Source organism: Neodiprion fabricii, chromosome 6 (genome assembly GCF_021155785.1).
Source record: "Neodiprion fabricii isolate iyNeoFabr1 chromosome 6, iyNeoFabr1.1, whole genome shotgun sequence".
In the NCBI taxonomy this organism is placed as follows: domain Eukaryota; kingdom Metazoa; phylum Arthropoda; class Insecta; order Hymenoptera; family Diprionidae; genus Neodiprion; species Neodiprion fabricii.
This window is the reverse complement of record NC_060244.1, coordinates 10,199,575-10,222,591: the sequence shown is the minus strand read 5'-3', so window position 1 is coordinate 10,222,591 and position 23,017 is coordinate 10,199,575. Positions and strand designations below refer to the sequence as shown.

General features: G+C 43.5%; 1 protein-coding gene across 1 annotated transcript in view; it reads left to right on the top strand.

The window, feature by feature from the left end:
* Positions 1-22,809, top strand: part of LOC124185414 (zinc finger protein rotund-like) — a 68,327-nt gene extending 45,518 nt beyond the window's left edge. Inside the window, exon 6 of the mRNA XM_046576176.1 lies at positions 19,843-22,809. Coding sequence (XP_046432132.1) covers positions 19,843-20,970 — 1,128 coding nt within the window. The 3' untranslated portion in view covers positions 20,971-22,809. The remainder of the gene's footprint in view (positions 1-19,842) is intronic.
* Positions 22,810-23,017: the final 208 nt, after the last annotated feature.

Below are 23,017 nucleotides of genomic sequence, written 5' to 3'. Positions count from 1 at the left end.
CAAAGTGATGCAAAACTGTTCAAAATATCCGACGTTGTACAGAGTGTGCAAAATTCTAATCACGGGATATTTTTAACACCCGTCGATTAATCACGCGGTGTACAATACAGAATCATTTATTAAACCCGTACTTAGACTTGTCAAAAGAAGACTTGTAGGAAAGCGACGAGGAAGAAAAGCGAAACTCTCTCACGGCTCGGGGTGTCTCAGGGGTGGAAAAAAAAAAATGGAAAATTAAATCTAAACGCGGGGAAATGGAAAGGCTAAAAAAAAGAGGATGAAACGAATGCAGGTTTGGCAAATCGTCAAGTGTCGAGGCATCGAATGCCGCGTCATTTATCTAGCACGGATGTACGGATAAGTAGGCAAAATATTTGCATATCGGGTTGCGCAAAGACGTCTTCCGGGTCATTTTTTGGGTCTTTGATCGATCATTGCCCGATCTCCTTAGGCTCGGCCCCGCATTTCTGGGTCATTGTCATTCAAACGAGTTCCTGCACTCCGGTGTCGGCGCTGCAGCAACGGCAGCAGCCGTGAACGGTTGAAATTAGGGCGCTGCGTACGGAGGGGGACAGAATTAAACAAAAAACGATCTAGCAAGGGATGCTGTGACCTGGACCATATGCATATTAGGTACACAGATGCCTGCAAGGGGCTCACAGAGGGCAGGGTAACGTCCAAAAAGCCGGTTTTTTTTTCTTACGCCAAGTATAACAAAACATAAAATATAAGGAGGGAAATAGAAAAGGACCAGAAGATTATTTGTGTAAAAAAGAAAAAAATTGCGGTGATGACCACCATTGTCCACTTCGATCTTCGCCGAGAGGAGAGAAAATTTGATCGAGCCTTACAGCTTAACGTCCGAGGGTCAGTAAATAAAGGTTTACCCGTATAATCGGCACACGTCCGTCTTGAAAATATCCGTTGCAGCAATTTTTTTTTGTCCTTCGCATCACCGCGTCAAGCAAAGATGAAAAAAAAAAAAAACTCCTCTCACCCATGGTATGCGATATTCTATTCCAACTTTGAAAATGTGCCTACGGAAAATGAAAAACGTTCCAATTGGGAGGGGAACGAGAAACTGTTTGAAAAATCCGAGTGATAAATACAGTTCCTTGCGTATATCCTCCAATAATCTGTTGCACCGAAGGTGAGTAGTTGCGGTGCTACTGGGTGTCTTGGTTTGAAAAGAGGCGATCTCGGCACGGTCTAACGCGCGTCCCTAATTCGTCCGGGGGCCCGTGGTGGCCCCCCGAAAGATAGAAAAAAAGAGGCCCCGATGAATCGGAGTGGGTGTGCGTGAGCCAGACTCGGTTACTCGCCCACGGTCTGAGGGGGTGTCAAGCCGTGACCGTAGCCGAGTTCATGCGAGACCAAAAATTTAACTTTCAGACTATCCTAGACGCGGCTGAGGCCCCTCGACCCAGTTGCGCGGTTTCGTCGCGCGTACGTGTATCTCCTGAATTTCGTGTCTCTATTTCTCTCCTTCTCTCCTTCTCTCCTGGCAAGAAAATAAAAATATCTCCGGGTGTTTTTGTCGGAGGAAATGGGTTCCTGGGGTTTTTTATTCTTCGTTTCTATTTTTTTTTTTTTTTCCTCTTTTTCTTTCTCGTTCCGTCCTTTTTTCGCTTCGAAATCACGTTTCAATTAAACATTCTTGTCTCGCTCGCTCGCGACTCATCGACGTGGTTTCGTCTCTGGTTCAATTTACTGACCGTGTAACATTGTACACAATATCATACGTATATGTGTCGAGGAGTCGAGTAGCGTGGCTTGGCTGTGTTTTGGTTACGGATTTCTCCAAATTCTTCTTCTAGCCCTGATTATACGGCTAGGACGGGACGCATTTGCGTATGATGTCTGAGTCCAAACAAACGATCCTAGAATCCATCAATCCGAGACGATACGAAATTCGTGTTTACTAAATCTGTCCTTCAACGATAACTAAGTAGACGGTGGGCAGGTTCGACGTATTTGTTTTCTCAGTCTCACCACTAGCCTCGTGTTTCTATCAATTGATGCCTGCGTCTGTTAAACGCACAATACACAGTCTCCCAATACGCGTATAAACGGTAACGACGGTTGTCTCGACCGTTATAAACTCGTGAAGAATTTTCCCATACGGCAATTATAATATACATACCCGTCACCGAAGCCGGGACGGATGAAAATAGCCCCGATATAATTCGTCGATCGTTTTCGTTTAGACTTTATAAATAATCTCGCCATCCTGTAATGTGTAAACTATGCATCGCGCGGCGACGGCATATTGGGCATCGAGTGTCCGAATTTTGAAAATACGGTTTCCGGAAATGACGATCGACGAAGAAAAATTGATGATTTTGGTGCCGGTGACCATATGCCGATTTCTATCTATAATGCACGCCCCGCAGGAAAGCCTGCTGTTTGCAAACTGCGTGTCTAATTTTCACACCAACGAACGCCAAAGTCCATTCAGCCATTCTCCGCCACGTGGTTCGGTCTCCGTAATCCGTCGCGAAGATCTCGAGAGGCGAAAGTGTTCAGAGATCCATGAAAATGGAATGAAGTAAGAAAATCGGTAATCGAGTATATTCAAAGAGGGCGAAAATGATGCTTCGTCGAGCGAATTTACCCAAAACTTTATCTCTTGCGGCAATCTTTTCGCGCTGTATTCCGGCTTTGCCGAAAGAAAAAAAAATGGTAAGAGCCATCCAATCTAAGGAGTGGTAAAAAAATAAGGAGACAAAAAAACGGTGTCGGTATGTAAGCATGGCACGGAACAACAGTAAACGGCGAGGATGAACAAGAAAGTGTATCGTCGTGGCTGATCAACCCGATTCCTAGGATACGAAGCTAGCATAAAAGCTCGTGTACGTGGGTCACGCGCGATCTGCGTGAAAATCGGCGTGCAGAGAAGGAAAAAAACGGACAGATCGTCAGATCGCGGTGACCCAATTCGGCGCCGAGCGGGCGATCTTTGTTCCGAGGTATCGCGCCGTGTGCTATCGGTAGCCCGGCTGTTTTTAGAGCAGAAATCGGCAAGAAATCGGCAAGAAATCGGTTTTAGGTATAATAAGATACGCGCAAACAGCCACCTTGGCACCTTTATTATCATTGCAACCGGCCAAGCGTGACCTGCCCGCCACGCCGATCGGGCCCTGAGCACCGGCACACCGTCGCAAAATTCACTCGAGCGTGATTACCCACCAATGGTGGGAAGCAGATCGGTACTTATGCCTCCGCTGCCCACGCCGCGCCGCGCTGCCGGTGCACGCATACGTACATTCGCCTTTGGCTAGGCTGCATGTCCGCACACAAACGCCGATCGGTAGAGGCGACCATTTTCTTGGTCAACTCTCGGTGTCCCTGCAGCGACCGATCTCGAATCGGCGGTAGAAAGCGTTTTGCGTAATTTAGTAAAACTGCTCCACTTTTTCCGCCGTTCGCGTGCGCATACCCATATCCACGCCGTTGCGAGTGAGACGAGACGAAACACGGGAAACGGAAAACCGAAAATTCGTTACCGATCTCACGCGCATTCCGTCGGATCGGCCGGGAATCGCCGCAGCCTACCAGGAAATCGAAACAGGATGTCTCGGGGTGGATCCTCTTGACTCCTGAGTTTCACCCACCGGGAAACTGCATCGTCATACAGCCGAGGGCCCGATATCCTCCTGCAGGGCCTCCTGGGCGCAGGGTCCCGCGCGAACGTCCTTCAGCGATAGATGAAAATCGTTTTCAACACCCTCGGCAACCGGGAATAAGCGAGGTGACGCATCGTTTCCTTACAAAAATCGCGGCGCCCTTTACCGATCTCCGGACGATGCCGATGCCGCTGCTGCACCTACCCCTGCATACATATTCTTCGCACAAAACACTCTCCCTTTCCTCGCTTCAGCCGGTTCATGCGCAATCTATCATTTCTATAACACGGCGAATATAATGCGCAAGTGAAAGAAAAAAAATTTGTCAAAAATGCCCACATCGTTGCTTGTACCGGCGCGTAACGTCTCCATAAAAATATGTCTCGTATCCCGGTCCTTTCAAATTTGGACACGCTATTTCTAGTTCTTTTTTCTTCATTTTCTTTCCCGACCTAGCGCCGATTTTTGCGGTCTACGACGTGTTTGCACACATACACACTTGCGAATACACACTCGTACCGAATAGTCAAGGTACCCGTACACGTTGCGTTATTGTACAAACCGCGGGCCCAAAAGCCGTGCGCGTCGACCGTGTGCCGTTTTTTGCGCAGCCGCGCCCGCGCGCCCAAGTTTTTGCCGATGGCGCACGCTTTTTAGGGGTTTTATAAAAGTGAGATAGAGAGACAGAGAGAGAGAGAGACAAGAAAAAAAAACATAAAGAAACAGCACAAAAAGTATAAGAGAAAAAAAGATTCGCTGGAAAAGTTTACAGGCGCCAGGGAGAAAAAGTCAAACGTGGAAAAATAAGGTGCTGGGGGATGAAGGAATTTTCTTGTACGAACGTAATATGTTCTTTATTGTGCGGTTAACTAACTTTGTCGGTTTTTTTTTCTTTTTTTTTTTTTCCTCTATCAGTTCATGCTTCTTTACTTTTTGCGACAGGTAGTATTGTTTTTTTCATTCTCTTTTTTTTTTCTTTGATCAACGTTTTCCACATCCCCCCCCCATCCCCCCTTCCCTCCCTCGCCCTCATATGTATACAAGATCGTTTTTACCGCGTTTTTTCATTATCTGCACTATAATACGCACGGGTTCAACGACACTTTGTCAACGTAGAGAAGATTTAATACACTACACGTTATACAAATACACGCACGCATCTATGTACGTGCCTACTTATTGATTCGAAATAGCATATTAGTCGGCGATTTACTTTCACTTGTATCTAACGTTTTTTTACGGACACGTCTCGTGTTCAGGCGTTATGCATACATACACAGAAATATAAACGTATATTTTATACGGGCGTGTGTTAACGCTAGGCGTAGACGTGAATTTCGCTCGTGAATAGCGTTCGAAAATCCGTGATACGTGCTGCACTCATCTTCGTTTATGACAACACCGTTTTAATCTCGCGTTCTAACTAGATTTTGTTATACAAAACGTTCGTTCTCTATAATAATCAGCCGCGGTCTCGAACAGCGATAACCCAGCCATCCCGCGACTTGGAAACTTAGTAAATATGCATACATAAAAAACGAAGATTAGAAGAAAAAAAAAAAACATCATCACCATTATATCCCTCGGTGTAATACATGTACATCCAAACCCGATAAACCAAACTATCAGTAAGTATAATTTAACACTTAATGTACGACACCTATATCGCCGTAGCGTTACACGTCCGGAAGTAATTTTCTTTCTTATTCTCTAAAAATCTTTCTGTTTGCTGAACTTCTGCACGCTCGGAAAACAAATTTCGCTCACAGAATCCGTTTTATGGACGGTCTAAATCTGACAAAATATCGGCTACTGTGATTGCTGAAATATCATGTATATAATTTCAATCGCTCAGAAAATGTTGAAACTGAAACTTGGCGGATATTGGCAGAAAATTGTAACTAGCAGAAATCTCTTCGAATATATTCACTGTATTTGACGAACGAGTATAAGGTACCGCATGTACGTCGGTATAAAAAAATAGATTCGAAAATTCATGAAATTCATTAGCGTCTTCAGTTTATGCAAACCAAGTTAGATATGTTGTTTGTAAAGTCATAGAAAGTAGAGAAATTAAATTTAAACACAGTCGAAACTAGATATTTTGCGAGAAATCAATCTCCGTAGAAATTAAATGTTCGATTTTCGCCATTATTGAGATATTACAATTAAAGGAATATTATATGATTACCGTCGAGTGAACACAAGAATTGAAAAAAAAAATAAAACGAATTTCATCCCTTCCGTTTTACCTTTTTCTTAAAAACTTCGATAAAATTCCTCCGCAAGAGTCATGGTGTGTCAAAGTGAGAAAAAAGGAAAAAAACAATGACAAAAATCGTCAAATCAATCAGAATGTGTGAAAAAAAAATTTGGATTAAATAGAAAAATTCTATTCAGTTTCGTGGTTTTTTTTTTTTTTTTTAAATTTTTTTTTCCCCGTTTCCCCCTCCCCTAGGAGAACAATCTCGAGACAGCGGACGACGCACGACGGCACAGTACACTCGGTTAATTATCCCCACTTCGTATGCGCGGGATTCCATACACACCCATCTCACTCTTTTGGTAGCTCGGCTAGGCTAGCTCTGTGTGTTACACGTATGGACATACAAATATACGGTAGGTAGGCATACGTACGTAAGTAGGAGTACGTATAGAGCGTAGAACGCGCGCGTCCTCCTAGCCGCCGCCTGGGGTGTGGGGGAAACCGCCGTCGGCTCTTTGAGGGTCGCGGAGGGGGGAGGAGGAGGGTCCGGGGGGGTGGGGGGTGGGGGGGAGGGCGGCCGGCCGTGGAAGGATCGCTGTTGCGCAGGGGGGAGAGAGACACCCGAATAGCCGGAGTGGGGAGAGAAGCTCCCGGGGTGGGAGAGCTTCGCGCTCAGTTCGAACGAACGAACCTAGGGCCACGGCGCAAAACATTCAGTCGGCAAAAAGTAGCCAAGGGGTGCGCGTTACCCCAAGGTATATACGAGGCCTCGTTGAAAAACTGTAAACACCGAGCAAAAACTTATACTTATAACAGATAGTTGAGAATTCCGCAAAAGATATGTAATATATATACATATATATATTTATATATATATATTTTCCAACTAATTCGTTTCTTATTCGTTAAATTGTTTGTTTGCGCAATTTTCCGCATGTTTGGTACTTGTCGTTTTATTTTTAATACTTAAAACAGAGAACGAAAAAAAAAAAAAAAACAAAACAAACACTTGTTCCTGCTGCTGGTGTTGCTGTTGCGCTGTAAATGCACACACTTGTCGTGACTGTTATAATATATATGTATAATATATATGGACGTATATATATTTATTCTTCAATTTTAAAACTGTAAATTTCAACTAAAATGACGTAAAATAACACAGTTATGTGAAAGATAAAGAAAACGGGGGTTAAAAAAAAAAAAAAAAACGATAAACGGAGACGAAAATTATGTGAACGGTTTTTCATACAAACGTATTATGTGGAAGTAACGTTGATATTGATGATAATAGTATAATATTTATTGTATCATTATTTTTTTAACTCGTTATAATTGTGACGATCTCGTTGTTTTCTATCTCTATTTTTATTGTCAATTATCGTTAATAACATCGTTGACGTTGTTTTTTTTTTTTCTTGTTAGAATAGGAAGGATAAAAGAATTTTCATATTTAATGCAAATTTCGTATTATAAACGGGTTAAAGAAATACAATACATACGACACGTCGAAATACCAATATCACAATTAAAATTCGTCTCGAGAACTCGTCTGTGACATATTCCAAAGCTGCCTAACGTAGATTAGGCTTTATTATATATACACATTATACACATGTTATAATATTCTATTTGCACAAATGAACGAACAAATCAAGATAAGTCGTAAATCAATGTAAGTCAATCAAACGGGTACAAATAAAACAAAAACAAAAATAAAAATCATAAAGTTAAAGCTGACGCAAAGATAAATAAAATTAAAAAAAAAAAAAAAATTAAATAAAAAATAAATAACTAAAATAAAACACCTCGTGCGCGTACGAATTTGTGCAGGAAAATTCGTTTCATTCTCTGCAATCGCTGTATCTATTTGTTATATCTGTAAAAGCCGCCACGTGGCTGGTGATCCACCCTTGTAGTGTAAAGTTTGAAATGGACGCGCGAATCGTCGTGTAAAAAAAAAAAAATTAAAAAAAAAAAGAAAACAGTAAAAGAAAAAATACCAAACAAAACGGAAGGGTACCGAAACACAAGAACACTCGTGTCTGATCCTTAAGTGTGCGTGAAAGAAGAAAAAGAAAAAAAAAAAAAAAGTAGTAAAGAAAAAGCCTCAAGCTGGTTTACTCGGGTTTTTCGATCGGGACAAAAATGGAGGTCCGTGCCATGGAATACCGGCCAGTGGTGCCAACGGGTGTCGCCGGTTTGCAGGACTATCACGCGACGATTCCAGACTTGAGTCCTCCCAGGAGCCAAGGGTCCTCAGCTGGTGGCGCGTCTCTCCTCGGAGACTACGCGCCCCGCATGTACACGCCGCCGACGCCGCCAACCCCCCACGAGGACGAAAAGGTAACGAATATCGGATGCGGTGGCGGAGAGAATTGGCGAAATGTCTCGCTGATAATGCCGCGGTCAAATACCTCGTCTTACGAGGAAAATCCGGCGGTTCGCGATTAGATTCAAGGCGCGAAATAGAAGTCCGAACGAAACCGCGGTCTAACGGCGCCGCAGCGTATATATATATATATAGCTGTGTGATATGAGAGGCGCGAGTTCGTGCCGCCACGTATTATGTGGCTGTGATTTTAAGCGGGATTCGGAAAAGGGCGATATAAGTTGTTGCAAAATGTGGGGGAGGGAAATAGATACACACGCTCTTCGTGCCGCGATCACTCACTTCGGAAGTGATGGTGATTGCACGATATCTCAACGACATAGCCCGGATTCATTCAAACGGCTTTTGGCGCGACGTATACGTATTATATACGGATATGAACATATGTGTGAACTTGTGATAAACGGTTTGATTAGCTCCGCCGTTCGCGGATTGTTACTTTAGAGATAGCGAATACGTAAGTCTACGATTACGTGATTCCGAAACCCCTCGAAACTCCGAGTTACAATGACCTGATCGCAATCTCTGTGTAAATGTAATATTTTCAGTAGATCAGGTCGAATTCAGTTCGTCGTGTTTGAGGTGAAGAACGTTGTTTAGAGAGGGAAGTCAGCGAAGCGATACACGTATATGGATAAATGACAATTTGTTCATTTCTATACACGTACGTATATTCATCCCGAAACTTGAGTCATATATTGTACGTCAAAACGAATACGCGGATTTTCCCGATTTCTTCAAACCAATCGACGAACCGGAATAATTTCGATCGTAAATTAATATACCGTATAAAAGTTCGCCGACGTACAGCGACCTTGCCATTTGATACGTATGCGTGGAAAGATCATCGAGATCATAGACTGACGCTATCCTCGAAAATTTTAAATCCGAGGTAACCGCGAGTCTATCTGACTCGAGTCAACGTCTCTGCACGTTCGTTGAGGTAGATCAATCCCACACGTTTTCAAGGCGAGCAATTACGCACGGTAATATAATTGGTGGATTGAAAATTTTTACTACACAATCTAACCGCGCGATCTCGGCTGAGAGCCGGATACGCGACTCGCCTTCCTTATACACGAGTAGACGAGCTTCAAGGTAATTTTACCAAAAGAGATTTGCTCGCTGCGATCTTCGGGGCATTTCTTCGTCGCGAGAGGTAAGGAAAATTTTTTAAAATCGTCGTCGCGGCGGGTTCTTGTGAGGAAGAAAAAGAGAAAGATGCAGGGAATTTCTGCACAATGGTATATAAATGGCGACAATGAAAGCGATGAAAAATAATCGGCAATCCAGGGTAACAAAATAGAAATGACAATCGTCAGTTGTCAATACAATTGTGAGCTTTGAATGGCTCCCGGGAGGCGCGTGCATTGTAGATCCTTGCAGGGGTTGCGAGGGAACAGAGGAAGAAAAAAGAAATCCTCTTCTCGCCCCTGGACACACACGGCTCTCGTCTTCGGGTAATGCCCGCTAGGATTTCGGAAACTTGACCTGTTAAAAAGTCCTCTCGTCCTTATTATTTCTCCTTATCGTCTCTATCCTCCCCTCCGCCTCGGACAATGTTGTCCGGAGCCCACGAACACAACGAACACTTCCACGGCGCTCACACCTTGGTATCCAGGGCTGATTTTTCCAAAGGACATTCTCACGTCTCGCCTCGCGAGTCCTGCAGCCTTACGTTGTACCCAGTCGTGACTGCCTGCTCGTAACACGTGCGTGTGTTGCCAATGCTCAATCGATTCTAAGGACCTCATTGTCCTCGCTCTGAACAATGATCAAAGCTCGAAACTTTTTAGCCTGTGCAGCAAGGCACCGACGACTCTCGACATCTCACTTGCTACGGATGAATGACAAAAAGCCACGCACCGTTTTGCCGCATGGGGTCCGTTTCTACCCGCGATATTCTCCACCCTTCGCTCGCCGAATTTTGTTGGCGCAACTATTTCCGCCGCTTCGATCGATTGTTCTCAACAAATCAATTTCACTTAACAGCGGTTGTGAAAATAAGAAAAAGAAATTAGACTTTTAGGCAGGTGAAACGATTTATTTTCAAACGTGTTATCGTACTTTATACATAATATTACACGCTGCGTGGAAAGTAATTGAAAAATGTGAGCCAGATCCTGAAACAAATTGTAGACACAGCTTCTTCAAATTTTCCACCGCGATCATACGGGAAGACTAATAAAAACTTAATTGAAATTTAATATAATTATGCGGTAAACGTTCCCTTCGTCTCTTTACATTCCTGAAGGGAAAAACTTTCTACAACCAGTTTCGACCGTGTCTAACATGTTAACCCACTTCGATAGAAACTGTTGAAATAAAATTCAGGGCTAAATTCTGTTTTTATCTCTATTTCTCTTTAATCCAACTTCCTTACTCTCATACCGTGACGATATTTTCTATCGTCGCGAAACGCGTCTGACCGGATGATCCGAGAGCGAAACATAACGGAAGAAATCTGTGACGAGAGAAAAAATTTGATAAAAACATGTGTACGGTAATAATACTACGTACGCATCGTCGTTTTATGTACCGCGTTGCATAAATTCGTACAGCTCTCGAATTGATGGAACTTTGGAAAAAAAAATTCTAACGAACTTTGTCTCTCTCGCATCCATTCGTTCGTTCGGTCGTTCATTCATTCATTCAATTTGTCGTCTCTCGCCTAAATCGTAAAAACCGGGGGAACACGTCGCAAAAAAGCAACCGACTACCGTATTTGTACATAGATGTATACGCGTACCTTACCAACTCGCTAATGTTACGCGTCTATGGTTACAATTCTGTACGGTACGTAGTACCTACGACTGTAGTTTAATTCCTCCTCGCTGCAGATTCTTTGTTTTTTATTGTCCCACGAATTCCCGCATCGTTTTCTTTCCGATGAAAACTGCGCTAATCGATAGTTTGATATAATATTCAAAAAAAATGTCGTTCTCGTCTCTCAGTTTTCTTTTTTTTTTTCTTTTCATCTTTGCCTCTTCATTTTTAATTTTACTCCGATCGTCGAAACGCGTCAAGATGCGAAACGTCCGAGGGTGACAAGTCGGTTCGATGGACCGCGGATGGGTGAGCGTCAACTTCCCTTGCGGATGGTAAACACGAATGTATAAGGTACGCGTTACGTACACGCGGCAAGTATAAGGCAATGAGCCTGACGACTTTGGGGATGCGACTTAAAATAAAACAGCAGACATATTAACTGGCTGGAGTAGTACCCCGTATATATACAGGATACCATATTTCTTCCGTGCTGGATGAAAAAACTTTACCGCCTTGGAAAAAAATCCCCCCCCCCTTCCCCTCCTCCGCCACCTCCTCCTCCTCACCGTTGCTTCTATTTTTATGTACGCTTTATAGAAAAAAATCAAGGAGACACATCCGAAAAAAGTGCCATTTCTTCCTCCGGTTATACCGGTATCACAGCTTAAGACCGCGCCCTCGCTTCTGGGGTGGTGGGTAGGTACTAAGTCTGCTCCTTAACCGTCATCTACGTATGCTGAGTGAAAAAATTCTCCCCTCTTTCCCCTGTTGGCTTTCATTAAGGGCTCGCTCCCGCGTCCATCCGTTGCCAAGTTCCGCTCGTTTATCCGGTGCACCGACCGCGTATATTTATTACTCCTCCGCGTTTGAATTGTTCTACAAATGTTGACATTTATTTATTTTTTTTTATTTTTTATTTTATGATATTAATCCGTTTCAACATTCAGTCAAACATCTTCTGATTTTGTTAATGTTTCTCTTTGTTCGTTTGCTGCACGAATCACGCGTTCAATGGGTTCCTTATATAGTTGAGCGCATCGATTCTTCGGGGTGATTTTGCTTATTTCATTGAAATTCGATTCGTAAGATTCTCCGTCCACGAGTCGAAACCATCTACGAACAACGCTGCAATCCCCGAGTCGGTTGTTGTCCGGCGGCGAAGGTCTAACTGTGAACATCCGGGGAAGAATAGATCAATTTCGCTGCCGCGGCCGCAGCGGCTTGTGGAGGTATCGAGTGTAAATTTCTCGAGTAGTAGGTACAAGGCATATTACACCTGGTCAGAGATTTTGCTCGCGTCACGTCGCCGTGCGGTCGGGAATATCGGTACCCGGAGACTGGACGTCGACATCCGGGCTTGCAGTTACGTTGTGTGTAATTTATTGTGGAAAACGATCGTCCAGGGCGATGGATTTCGGGGCCTTTTTTGTTTCTCCATTGCCTTGCCGTCGGTCGCATAAAATATAATGCGCGTCAAAACGGATTAGGACGAGAGAAATGTAATAATGGCTGATCGAGGCGATCGGTGGATGTGTGCAGCGATGAAAGGTCTACTTATCCGAGAAATTTGCGATGCCGGATCACTCGGGCAAAGAATCGCATAGAGATTATGCCTCCTTTCAGTGAGTCCCACCTATCCGGCCCACGGTGCGGGGTTCGGACCGAAAATTCAAAAAGGCACTTAAACCGTACACTAGCTGCTTCTTCAGTGACGATCGTCTCCCCCTGTTTCATACCTGTGGCTGAAGCACGAGTGCCGCGCTGTGTTCGGGCCCATCCGTCATCGGCTTGTTTACCGAAAAACTCGAAAATCCCTGCCCCGCATTGGGGAGGTGAACTAGAAATTTCCCTTGATTTCCTACCTTTTCTATATAACTTGCCAGCCTTTTTCACCAAACTCGTAAGACGCGACGTCGATCAAAACGCGTACACGCACATACATATTCCTACCCCCAGATGGACGCATATTATTATACCTCGGGCCCCGGCAACCGAATGCCTCATAGATCCGCGCCGCGCTTGGGGATAAAGATCACGAGGCAAACGTGCGGACAGACGCGTGCTCCTCGAATGATGAACGCTGAAGAATGGCGGAGAAAAGGGAGGAAGAAAGAAAGAAGAAAAAAAACACCGGGAGGAAAGGGTTGCCCAAGTTGAATTAAGGGGCTCCCGAGTAAACAATCGCCAGAGATCTTCGAAGCGATTTTTCGGCACAATTATTCTTTGTGTTCGTCCTTCTTTTTCTCATCTAGGATAGAAACGGACGATATTAGTTTTGGGCCGATTGCCGCCGACCGCGAAATCTATTGCAGCCGTTTCGTTTCGAAATTTCAAGGTGCGGCACGACTTCAACAAACTACACACGGGACTCTTTTCTCATCTGGAAACTGAGTGTTGCGCTATTTAAAGTCAAGTATAATGTCACAATATATTTATACCTTATCGTAGTATATAATTGCACGGGTTTTCAAATTAATTGGAAAATTGTAACCGATCTTTCAAAATTGAGTAAACCATTTTGACACTTGTTCTCAATGTATTTGATATTTGCGAGGGATTGAACAAAACTTCATCCCAAAGGCCATTGCCTGCAATATTTCCGACGTAAAATTGAAATTCAACTTTTAATCATCGATAATAATAAAGATAATAATAGTAATGAATACGTTACGTGAAAACCCGCAACGTTAGAGGCAATAATGAGTCTAAACACGTATACAATCGGAACGGTTTCACATGTAAATCAACGAGCAAAGTTTACTTTTATATTACGTAGGAATCAGATATTCGCTGAAATTCCGCGTTGTTTCAAACGAATATACAATTTCTCGATACAAAAGTGCCATGTGGATAATCGTTGAGCTATCGGAGATTATTGCGAAAGGCAACGATATGGTTCAATGACTTTGAAAAATTTTCAATTTACATATGTCACCGTATTCGAATGATTTTAATTCGTATTATACCCGATCCAAGATTGAAACGCGGGATAAAACGAACAGTTGAGATTGTCTATCTAATAACCCGGCAAACATATTCATTCCAGGGTCAATAATTTGCCGCTTACCTAATCCTCGAATCTCAACACGAACGTTGTGACGTCAATTATCACGTATATACAGGCGTGATCAAACGATGTTTATACCGGTAAAGGGCAATAACGCCTGTCAAAGTGTAAGCAGTTCGATTTGGCGACGCCTCGGGCTAACACCTTGCGACTAAACCGGACTGCATCGCCGTTACGATGCGTCGCGATGATGAGAGAAAATAAAGAGAAAACTTGCAAAAAGCACTCACGGAAACGAGTCTCCGCTAAATACGTTATTCAATTCGAAAACAAATAAATCCGGTTAATAAAACGCCCGGTCACTCAATCTCGTTTAGTTTCATTTCGTCTCATTTTGACTAACTATATCCGCCCCCCTTCTCTCTCTCTCTCTCTCACAGCAGCTATCTCTGCGAGTTAAAACTGGTTTTTTGGTCCTTGATGATCATTTGGTCCTTCGCACTTGGCTCCTCGCCTAGTCCGTCGTTTATCCTTAAATCTTGATACCTGTTTTGATTTATCCTTACATGGGACTTTGCCACCTGTTGGCGCGGTATAGCGGATATTTAAATGTATCGCATGTATACCGCTCATCTTGACTTTTTTTTTTTACTTTTACCCTTCCTGCTTCTTCGATTCACCGCATGTTGATTACGTAATCTTGATAATCCCGGATTTACAGTTGTGCAAACGAAGCCTTTGACTGATCTCGAAAGATAAACACGATTTAGATTTTCACTCCTGATTCTGGACCGGTTGGAAATGTATCGTTGTAACGAAGAAGAGAAAAAAATCTTAATCGAGGATCCGCAGTCGTGTTGGTCTTTTTTATTCCGAAATCCGTAGGAGACCAGTCTAAGGTTCCGGTCAAACGTATTCATCGGTATAATTTATTGAAATTAGACATTTGCATAGTTGGGCTAAAATTCCATCCAAGGCCAGCTTCTGCCCGGGCTATCTCGGCTGGTGTATGTATTTGTACCTATCTACAATGCGTAAAGGCGGATAGTGAAGCTAACTTGTAATTAAAAATTCCGACATCTCGTCCAAAGTTCTGCTGTCCGCACGTTGTAGGAAATTAATGACCAATCAAGCGTTACGCATTCGCGGTCGCGAAACGCCGGACACTTAATACGAAACATTCTTACCGCCACGAGGCACACTCTGTCATGCCAAATTTCGTTTCTCTTTATTTTCTAACGAGATTTGTTCAACATTCAGTTTTGTCAAATTAAATCCAAGAACTCGGCTGAAATTGATTTTTTATTACAATCGCAATTTGTAAATCGGCTCTTGACTACCTTCATCTTTGCTCCCAAACTATACGACACTATAAAGCTATCAACCACTGTCCAACTTATACTTTTGTCCTTTGCAGAACGCGTCGGGCATTAAAGAGTTAGCCTTGGGCCAGCGTTTACGAATTCAATTAAACTTATTCACATCCTCGATCGTAATGAACGAATCCCAAAGAGTTTCGGAAGAAAAAAAGAGAGAGAAAGAGACAGGAATAAAAAAAAAAAAAGAAGAATTTCGATTGCATACACACAGTCACGGTCAAACCGACGTTTAATTCGTCAGTCCGCGTTACTTAATGAATTAATCAGAGGTACACCCGAGTTGCGGGTATATTACGAGAAATATTTGAAGAAATTTTTCAATTTTCACCAAAAGTGATTTTGCAGCAATATCGCGAATACGCGTCGAGCGGTCTTCACGACCGCGACTGCCTCTAATAAATTATGAATATACGGTAATAACAAATGATACCTCGAACCTATAACTCCGTCTGGAACTGAGAATAGAAATTAGATAGCTACGTCGAAATGATCGGAGTGTAATTCCGTGCGAAACATAAACGTAAATTATCGTGTAAACGAAAGAAAAATAATAAGATGGAACAATAGACGGGGTAGAAGGCACGTTGTGTCGTAAATGGCTTCCAGATAACAGTCGTTCGGCGAATGAAGAAGAATTAGGAAGTAAGTGGAGGAAAGAGATCACGCGCCAGTCCCGGCGGAACAACTCGACGGGCTTTTCCATCTTCATGTTTCATTTCTCTGAAAGAGAAAAGGGGCAGGGAGAGGAAGAATTGTCGGCTGCAAAGGAATAAGAAAAGAGAGGCTCGGGGGGTGAAAAAATAGTGAAAGGAAAAAATTTAATTTTATATTTCAATCTCGGCGGACCGAGGTTCGTTTACGACGGGTAATTGTTGCAGTCGCCGAAGCATTCCATCGAGTTCCTTGAAACCAACGCGAAGTATAATATCCGCCGGGAATGGCTTATACTTATAAAACCAAGTGTCAGTCGGACCATGGAGACGATAACGCTTATTATACTTGAGCAACAAATACTATTACGATTGTTCGTCCTCGGGGCATCTATCGGCGGCCGCGTTGCATCCACCCAAGCTTCTTCCTCTTTCCGCACCACCTCAAGCTCGAAAGCTCGCTTCTTCCTTCACCCTGCAGCACCGTGGTATCCACTCGGTTCTAACGACGTAATTTTAAAGGTAAGCTTAGTTAGGCGGAAGTTCCGAACGACCCGGGGCAATTACGGCGGTCAGCTCGGCCGCTTCACCGCAGTGCGGAAATTCGTTGGAAGGGTAAAAAATAATTTTAAATGGAAGAAAAAATTGAGGACTCCACCGGGTCTGCGTTGGTTGATCCGAGGATCCTCAGGATTGCGGAAGGACACGCGATTGAAACGCATCGCAACCGACGCGTGCGGTAGTTTCTTCTTCCGATCTCCGTCTGAACGACCATTAATACCGCTGTTGCATCGTTCGATTCGTTAATCGATGGGCGTCATTTATTTATTTACTTATTTTCTCTCTCGTCTCTTCTCAGCTGAGTTTTTTGCTATCGTTCGCGCTTCAGCCGCGTAAATCGAGTCTCGACTGGGCATCAAAGAGTTACGGCTGGTAATTACATCGGCAACACGGGTGCGCGGAATTTTTTGACGCGCAGGTCAGGGCCGCCGAAGATCGGTGATCTGCGATCTCAAACAGCGGCACTGTGTGCAGTCGGTCTACGGTGTGGACTTTTTGAGAGACGTTGCTTTTTATCCAAAGGGGAAATATAGCTAGAGGTATACCTTATACCGCAACTCGAACTTCGTCCAAAGCAGCATCGTTAAATATGTACCAAACGCGATGTCACGCATCTGGATTTTAGGAATAAATTTTGTAGAAGGATCGCGTGCGAGCGCAAAAGAACTTAGGTACCTACCTACCGATATACTCGAGTCCGTATTTCAGAACCTACGCGTATTTCTCTCGGCTCGGTTTCTCTCTCTTTCTCGCTTTTTTCCTCTCTCCGGCTCCCTCCATCTCACGGCGAGTCCGATCCAGACTTCTAGGACGCGGACTAGGTGTGTGTAACAAGGCATCGTCTCCGGACTGCGGCGTTCTTGTGCGGCCAGAGGCGATTACGTGGGCCTCGCGCGAACTTGACTTCTCTGCAAGGACAAATTTCGAAAGGAGGAAATAAAAAATATCACTGCACAGATTGGTGGATTGCTCTCGTGAATATATAGATATGTGTGCGTACGCGTGTGCGTGTGCGTTTGTGTATGCACACAATATATGAGACCGCGAAAGGACGTGTGCCGTCAGCTGTTAAATTATATCATTACCTACGTCTATAAACCTACCTACCTACCTACCTGCCTGCCTGCCTGCCTGCTCGCGGCCCAGCTTTACACACACGTGACGCTTTTTTCCCCTTCTTTCTAGTATTTTTCTTTTTTTCTTACCGAGACACATACCTTAGATTATACATCGTTGATAATGATCGTTTGCGTACATATTAATGCTCTGGAGTTACACGCACGCTTTTCGAGCTTACACAATTTAACACATTTCAACCCTTAGAGCTCATAATTCCGCAATTCTTCCCAGCCAAATGTGTATTTGAAATTGGGCCGGAAATAGGCGTGCAATTCGCATTTGCGCGGAGTTATTGTTTGTATTACTAGTATAATGATCACTAATATATTTATTGGCTGCAATAAATACGTCTAGTTATGTCTGACCAATGATAAAATGAAGAATGCTGCAGGGTCACCGGGCATCAGGCGACACTGTTTTGTTAACGCTGGATGCTCGCGCGTTAATAGAAGCTTGAAATAACTGCAATAAACAAAATTACGTCCTGCATCCGTTTGGTATTTAATACCCCGTTCTACTTTTATGCATAACCCACTCGCTTTGTTTCGGATCGGAATTATGCTTCGATCGTGCGTACACCGTCGAGTTATAATCGAGTATTGCACTCTCTTGGACAAGCTGATATAGTTTAATTAAATTTTCTTTTTTCTTATCAATATCAATCCGTGATTTTATTCCAATCGTAGCAGTATCGAAACGTCGAAACACATTCGTATAGATCGATATACTCGTACAGGTAGAGTTTTATTAGGCTCTGGGACAAAAACCTCCTAAGAACCGCAAAAGGTGAGAGGTTTGTATGTAATCAGGCAGTAATATGGAGTAGAAAATACTAGATAAATTTAAAAACTACAGAAGTTAGAAGTAGATTAAGTTACAAACTAGTTCAGAGTCTTCGTCCCGCGTTGCGCAACTCCTGTATCGAAAAACGAAACCATCGATTTCAACCCGATACATTTATTTTCAAACTCGTTTTTTCCCAAATGCGGTGCAGTTCGCGAACCCTTCAGCGTTCCGGGCTGACGATCCTATTGCGTACACGTACGAAATAAAAGCGTGCACGAGACCCGCGGCGGGGAAAAAGTCCGAAGGATCGGCGTCGCGGCGGCCGCACGGCCGGCTCGCGGGTACAAAGCAAAGTAAAGCGGATCCCTAATATCTCTCGGAATCTCGTGACGAAGATGAATTATTTGTGCGTCTGTGGTTTATGAGCGCAGAGGCGTCTCTATGCGGTAGCTGTGCGGCCAGTCAGGTAGCCCCCGGGGCGATTCCATGATAGACAAGGCCAGCCTCTCTCGACGTATGTGCTCGCCGCTGCGGCCGCTCGTTCCTCCTTGGAATTTATTTATAACCAGGCAGGTAGCGGGTACGCCCGGTCGGTGGAGCTCACGCACGATGTCGCCGAATAGACGAGGAGCCGTTGGTACCGCCGGAAAACCAGAGGCGACGCGTCCTCATTGTCGCGGAAACCACCCTCTGGCCCCAAGCTTCGAGATGCAGCGCCTTCACAGCCATATAACACGGCGACAGTGGTTTCCGATTAATCGCCCGCCTCCTGATGATTTCGGCAATATTCGCGGTAGGGATTTACCCGGTGGTGTAACGGTGTCAAAGTCTAAGCACCCGATCGAGTCTCTTCCAGGCAAGCTGCAGCTTCGTAAACAATGCTGGAAACAAGAAAAAAAAATCATCGAACGCGTTGAGGAGGCAAATATTGGCTCGCTGTCTTGGAGTGGAGACGGTTTTTCGATTAGTTTTAGCGTTGAGGCTTGAAACGACAAACTCGATCTTTTCTCCCGCCTTTTAGTATTTTCGAGTATACCCAGTACTTCGCAAATTAGCATATACACACAGACCTCTTTTATGTGGCGTTTTACTCTGCTCCCGGATTCAACGATTTCGGATGAGAGTCCTGTCCGTTGGAACATGCATCGAATCGCGGATCACCAATAATTATAGTTTCACTAGCTACACGGTTGATCTTGGAGTTGCACTGGACAGGGATTCAAACACGCCCTGTTTGGTATTTGTAGAGAAATTTTTGTGTGTCGAATCGCACCAGCGAAAATGAATATTGTGAATGTCGCGCAAATCTGGACTCGTTGGTAACTGTGACAATTTTTCTCGTTATTACAGATATTCGGGAGCAAAGCGGACCTGCAACTTCACACGCAGATACACATGCGAGAGGCAAAACCGTACAAATGCACGCAGTGTTCTAAGGCGTTCGCGAACTCGTCGTATCTGTCGCAGCACACGAGGATTCACCTCGGCATAAAACCGTACCGATGTGAGATATGCCAACGAAAATTCACCCAGCTGAGCCACCTTCAGCAGCATATCAGGACGCATACCGGTGACAAACCGTACAAATGCAGGCACCCTGGATGCACGAAGGCGTTTAGCCAACTGAGCAACCTCCAGAGCCACTCGAGGTGTCACCAGACCGATAAACCGTACAAGTGCAACTCGTGCTACAAGTGCTTCTCCGACGAGCCAAGCCTCCTCGAGCACATACCGAAGCACAAGGAGTCGAAGCACCTCAAGACGCACATATGCCAGTACTGCGGCAAGAGCTACACCCAGGAAACTTACCTGGCGAAGCACATGCAGAAGCACGCGGAAAGGACGGACAAACGTCCGCCGATAATCGGCAGCGGCCTCAGGCCCTCGATACACGCGATGTCCCACCACCAGGACCACTACTGGCCGAAGGTCAGTCCGGACTCGATGATATCCGACCTGCACGAGCGGCTGCCCCATCACCACACGGAATATCACCAGAACCAGAATCCGGACATGATCCTGCCCCACGGACACAGGGAGTCGATCGAGAACGACTCGCGGCAGCAGACTCCGCAGCCCGGAAACCACCCGAACAGCTCGTCGGCGTTCACCCCGATATCGTCAATATCCATAAACTCCATATCGTCGATGCAGCACCCCCTGAACCCCCTGAACCACCTCCACTACCCCGGGAGCCATCATCCCGCGTCCAGGCCCTACCTCTACGAGGCGTTCAACCCCCAGAAGTCCTCGCCCACATCGTCGGCCGGCGTGACTTCCGGCACGACGAGTAATCAGAACGCGACTTCCTTCCCGAATCAGCTGATCAGCTTGCACCAGATAAGGAACTACGCTCACCAACCGAATCTTGGCAACCTGAGTAACCTTGGCAATCTTAGCAATCTTAGCAACCTGAGCAATCTTAGCGCAACTATGGAAAATCACAACCTTCTCGGTGGGCTCAAGGAGAAACAGTAACTCACGGATTCGGCTTAGCTCAAACGACGGCGAAACCGTCTTACGATGTAATAACGTGCAGGACGTAGGTATGATTGTCATTTATTTTTCACCCTCTTCGTCGAGGGTGACGAGCAGTTGTGCAAGCCGTAGTACGTCTTGGACATTCCAGAACGATCGTCGTGGATATTTTTAATTGCCTTTGCTTTTTTTTTTTTGTTTTTTTTTTTACCACACCCTTTTTTATCGAACCCACGATCGTTCATTCACACTGATACACTTCACCGATTTAGCAAGAATAATGTAAATGCGTTTTTTTTTTTTTTACGTTAAATTTTTGTAAACTTTGTTGCTATTTTTTTTTATTTATTTTTATTTTTTTTCTCCAACCTTTTCGGTAAATCTACTTCGTTTCATTCTCACGCGTATACATAATATAGAGATCTCCGTAGAATTATGAAAACAAGGACGAGCAACAGTACTTACCATACCAAGAAAGTATATATATAAGGAGGGCAGGTATCTTCCGGTGTTGATAATGGAAGAAGTATAAATAGGTATCTAAATACTATAGATAGTTGAAGGCGAGGGACACGAGTAACGAGAGTGGAATTGATTGTGTTGAAAAGAAGGTCGAGGAGGGAGGAAGGGAGGGAAATTCGTTGAAATTACGAAAATAAGTGTCTCATCGCGTTGGCTCGGTTCTACCTGGCACCTGTACCGAAACTGCTTTGCCAAATTTGAATTTTGGTATACACGTTGAAAAAAACGATATCTAGAAGGGCGCAATAAATTCAATTCGTGTGCGAGCGAACGTGCGTTTGAAAACATCTGCGAGGAAAAGGATGAAGAAGACGTATAGCGTAGATTAGAGTTTGACTGCATGCGGGAAGGAAGTAAAATAATTTGGATAAGGATAAAAGAAAGGAAGGGAGAAAAGTAAAACTATGGTGTTGAACACAAAGTGGTATGCGAAACCTCTTGTAAATAGCTATTATATAAATATATAAATAAATATTATATATTATTAATTAATTATTATATTAATAGGTGTGTAAGGTATATGATATAGACGTATAATACAATTATAAGTACCTACCATTAAAGGCAAAGAATAAGAAACCGTGTCCATTATTACGAATTCTGAAAGACTTTAGGATGAATACATTGCAACGTCGAAAGATCCGGCAGTCAACTATTGGCGATTGAATTTATCATTTTTTTATTTTTCGAACTCTAGGTATACCATTACCTAATCAATTATTTCATCAATTGAATAATTATTGTTATTGACTCAACGGTTTTAGTTTCCTTTATTTCGTATCTGTATTTATCAAACTAGGTTTTGTTTATTTTCTTCCCTCGTTTGAATAATTTGAACAGGTGCGTATATGGTGTGTATCTATAATTTCTCGTCAAAGTTGGCCGCAGGGATGAGTAAACGGCAAACAGTACACAAAACTTGGACAAAACCAAGCAAATGAAGAAGAAAAACCAACACACGAACACGCAAACACACGTACACAATGTAGATCTTAAGCGAAGAAGACAAAAGAAACGAAAAAACACTGTAGATAATTTCTTGTTATGGTGCATATAAAATACGGTGGGTTTTGTTATATATACATAATTATACGACGAGGAATCTGAATTATATTTTATAAAAATTAATTCAGTCTCCTCTTCCTCCATTGTATGTCCATCGTTGCGCCTCACCTGTGCTCAAGTTGTTTATTATTAGTTTGTTATTAAGAAAGTATAATATTATCTATACCTATATTATTACGAAATATTATATGTATAATCACTTTTTGGGTTATTTTTTTCCTAATTATTTCCGAAGAATAAAAAAAAAACACGCACGCATCATCGTAATATGTATACATGTACACAACATGTATATATATATATATATAACATACATACACACATATATATATATATATATATATATATATATATATATATATATATATATATGTACGTATAATATGGTGCCGCCAGAGCGCGCGCCACCGAACCTCTTTTTTCATATACCTTATATATAAATATACCTAATAGTAAAAAA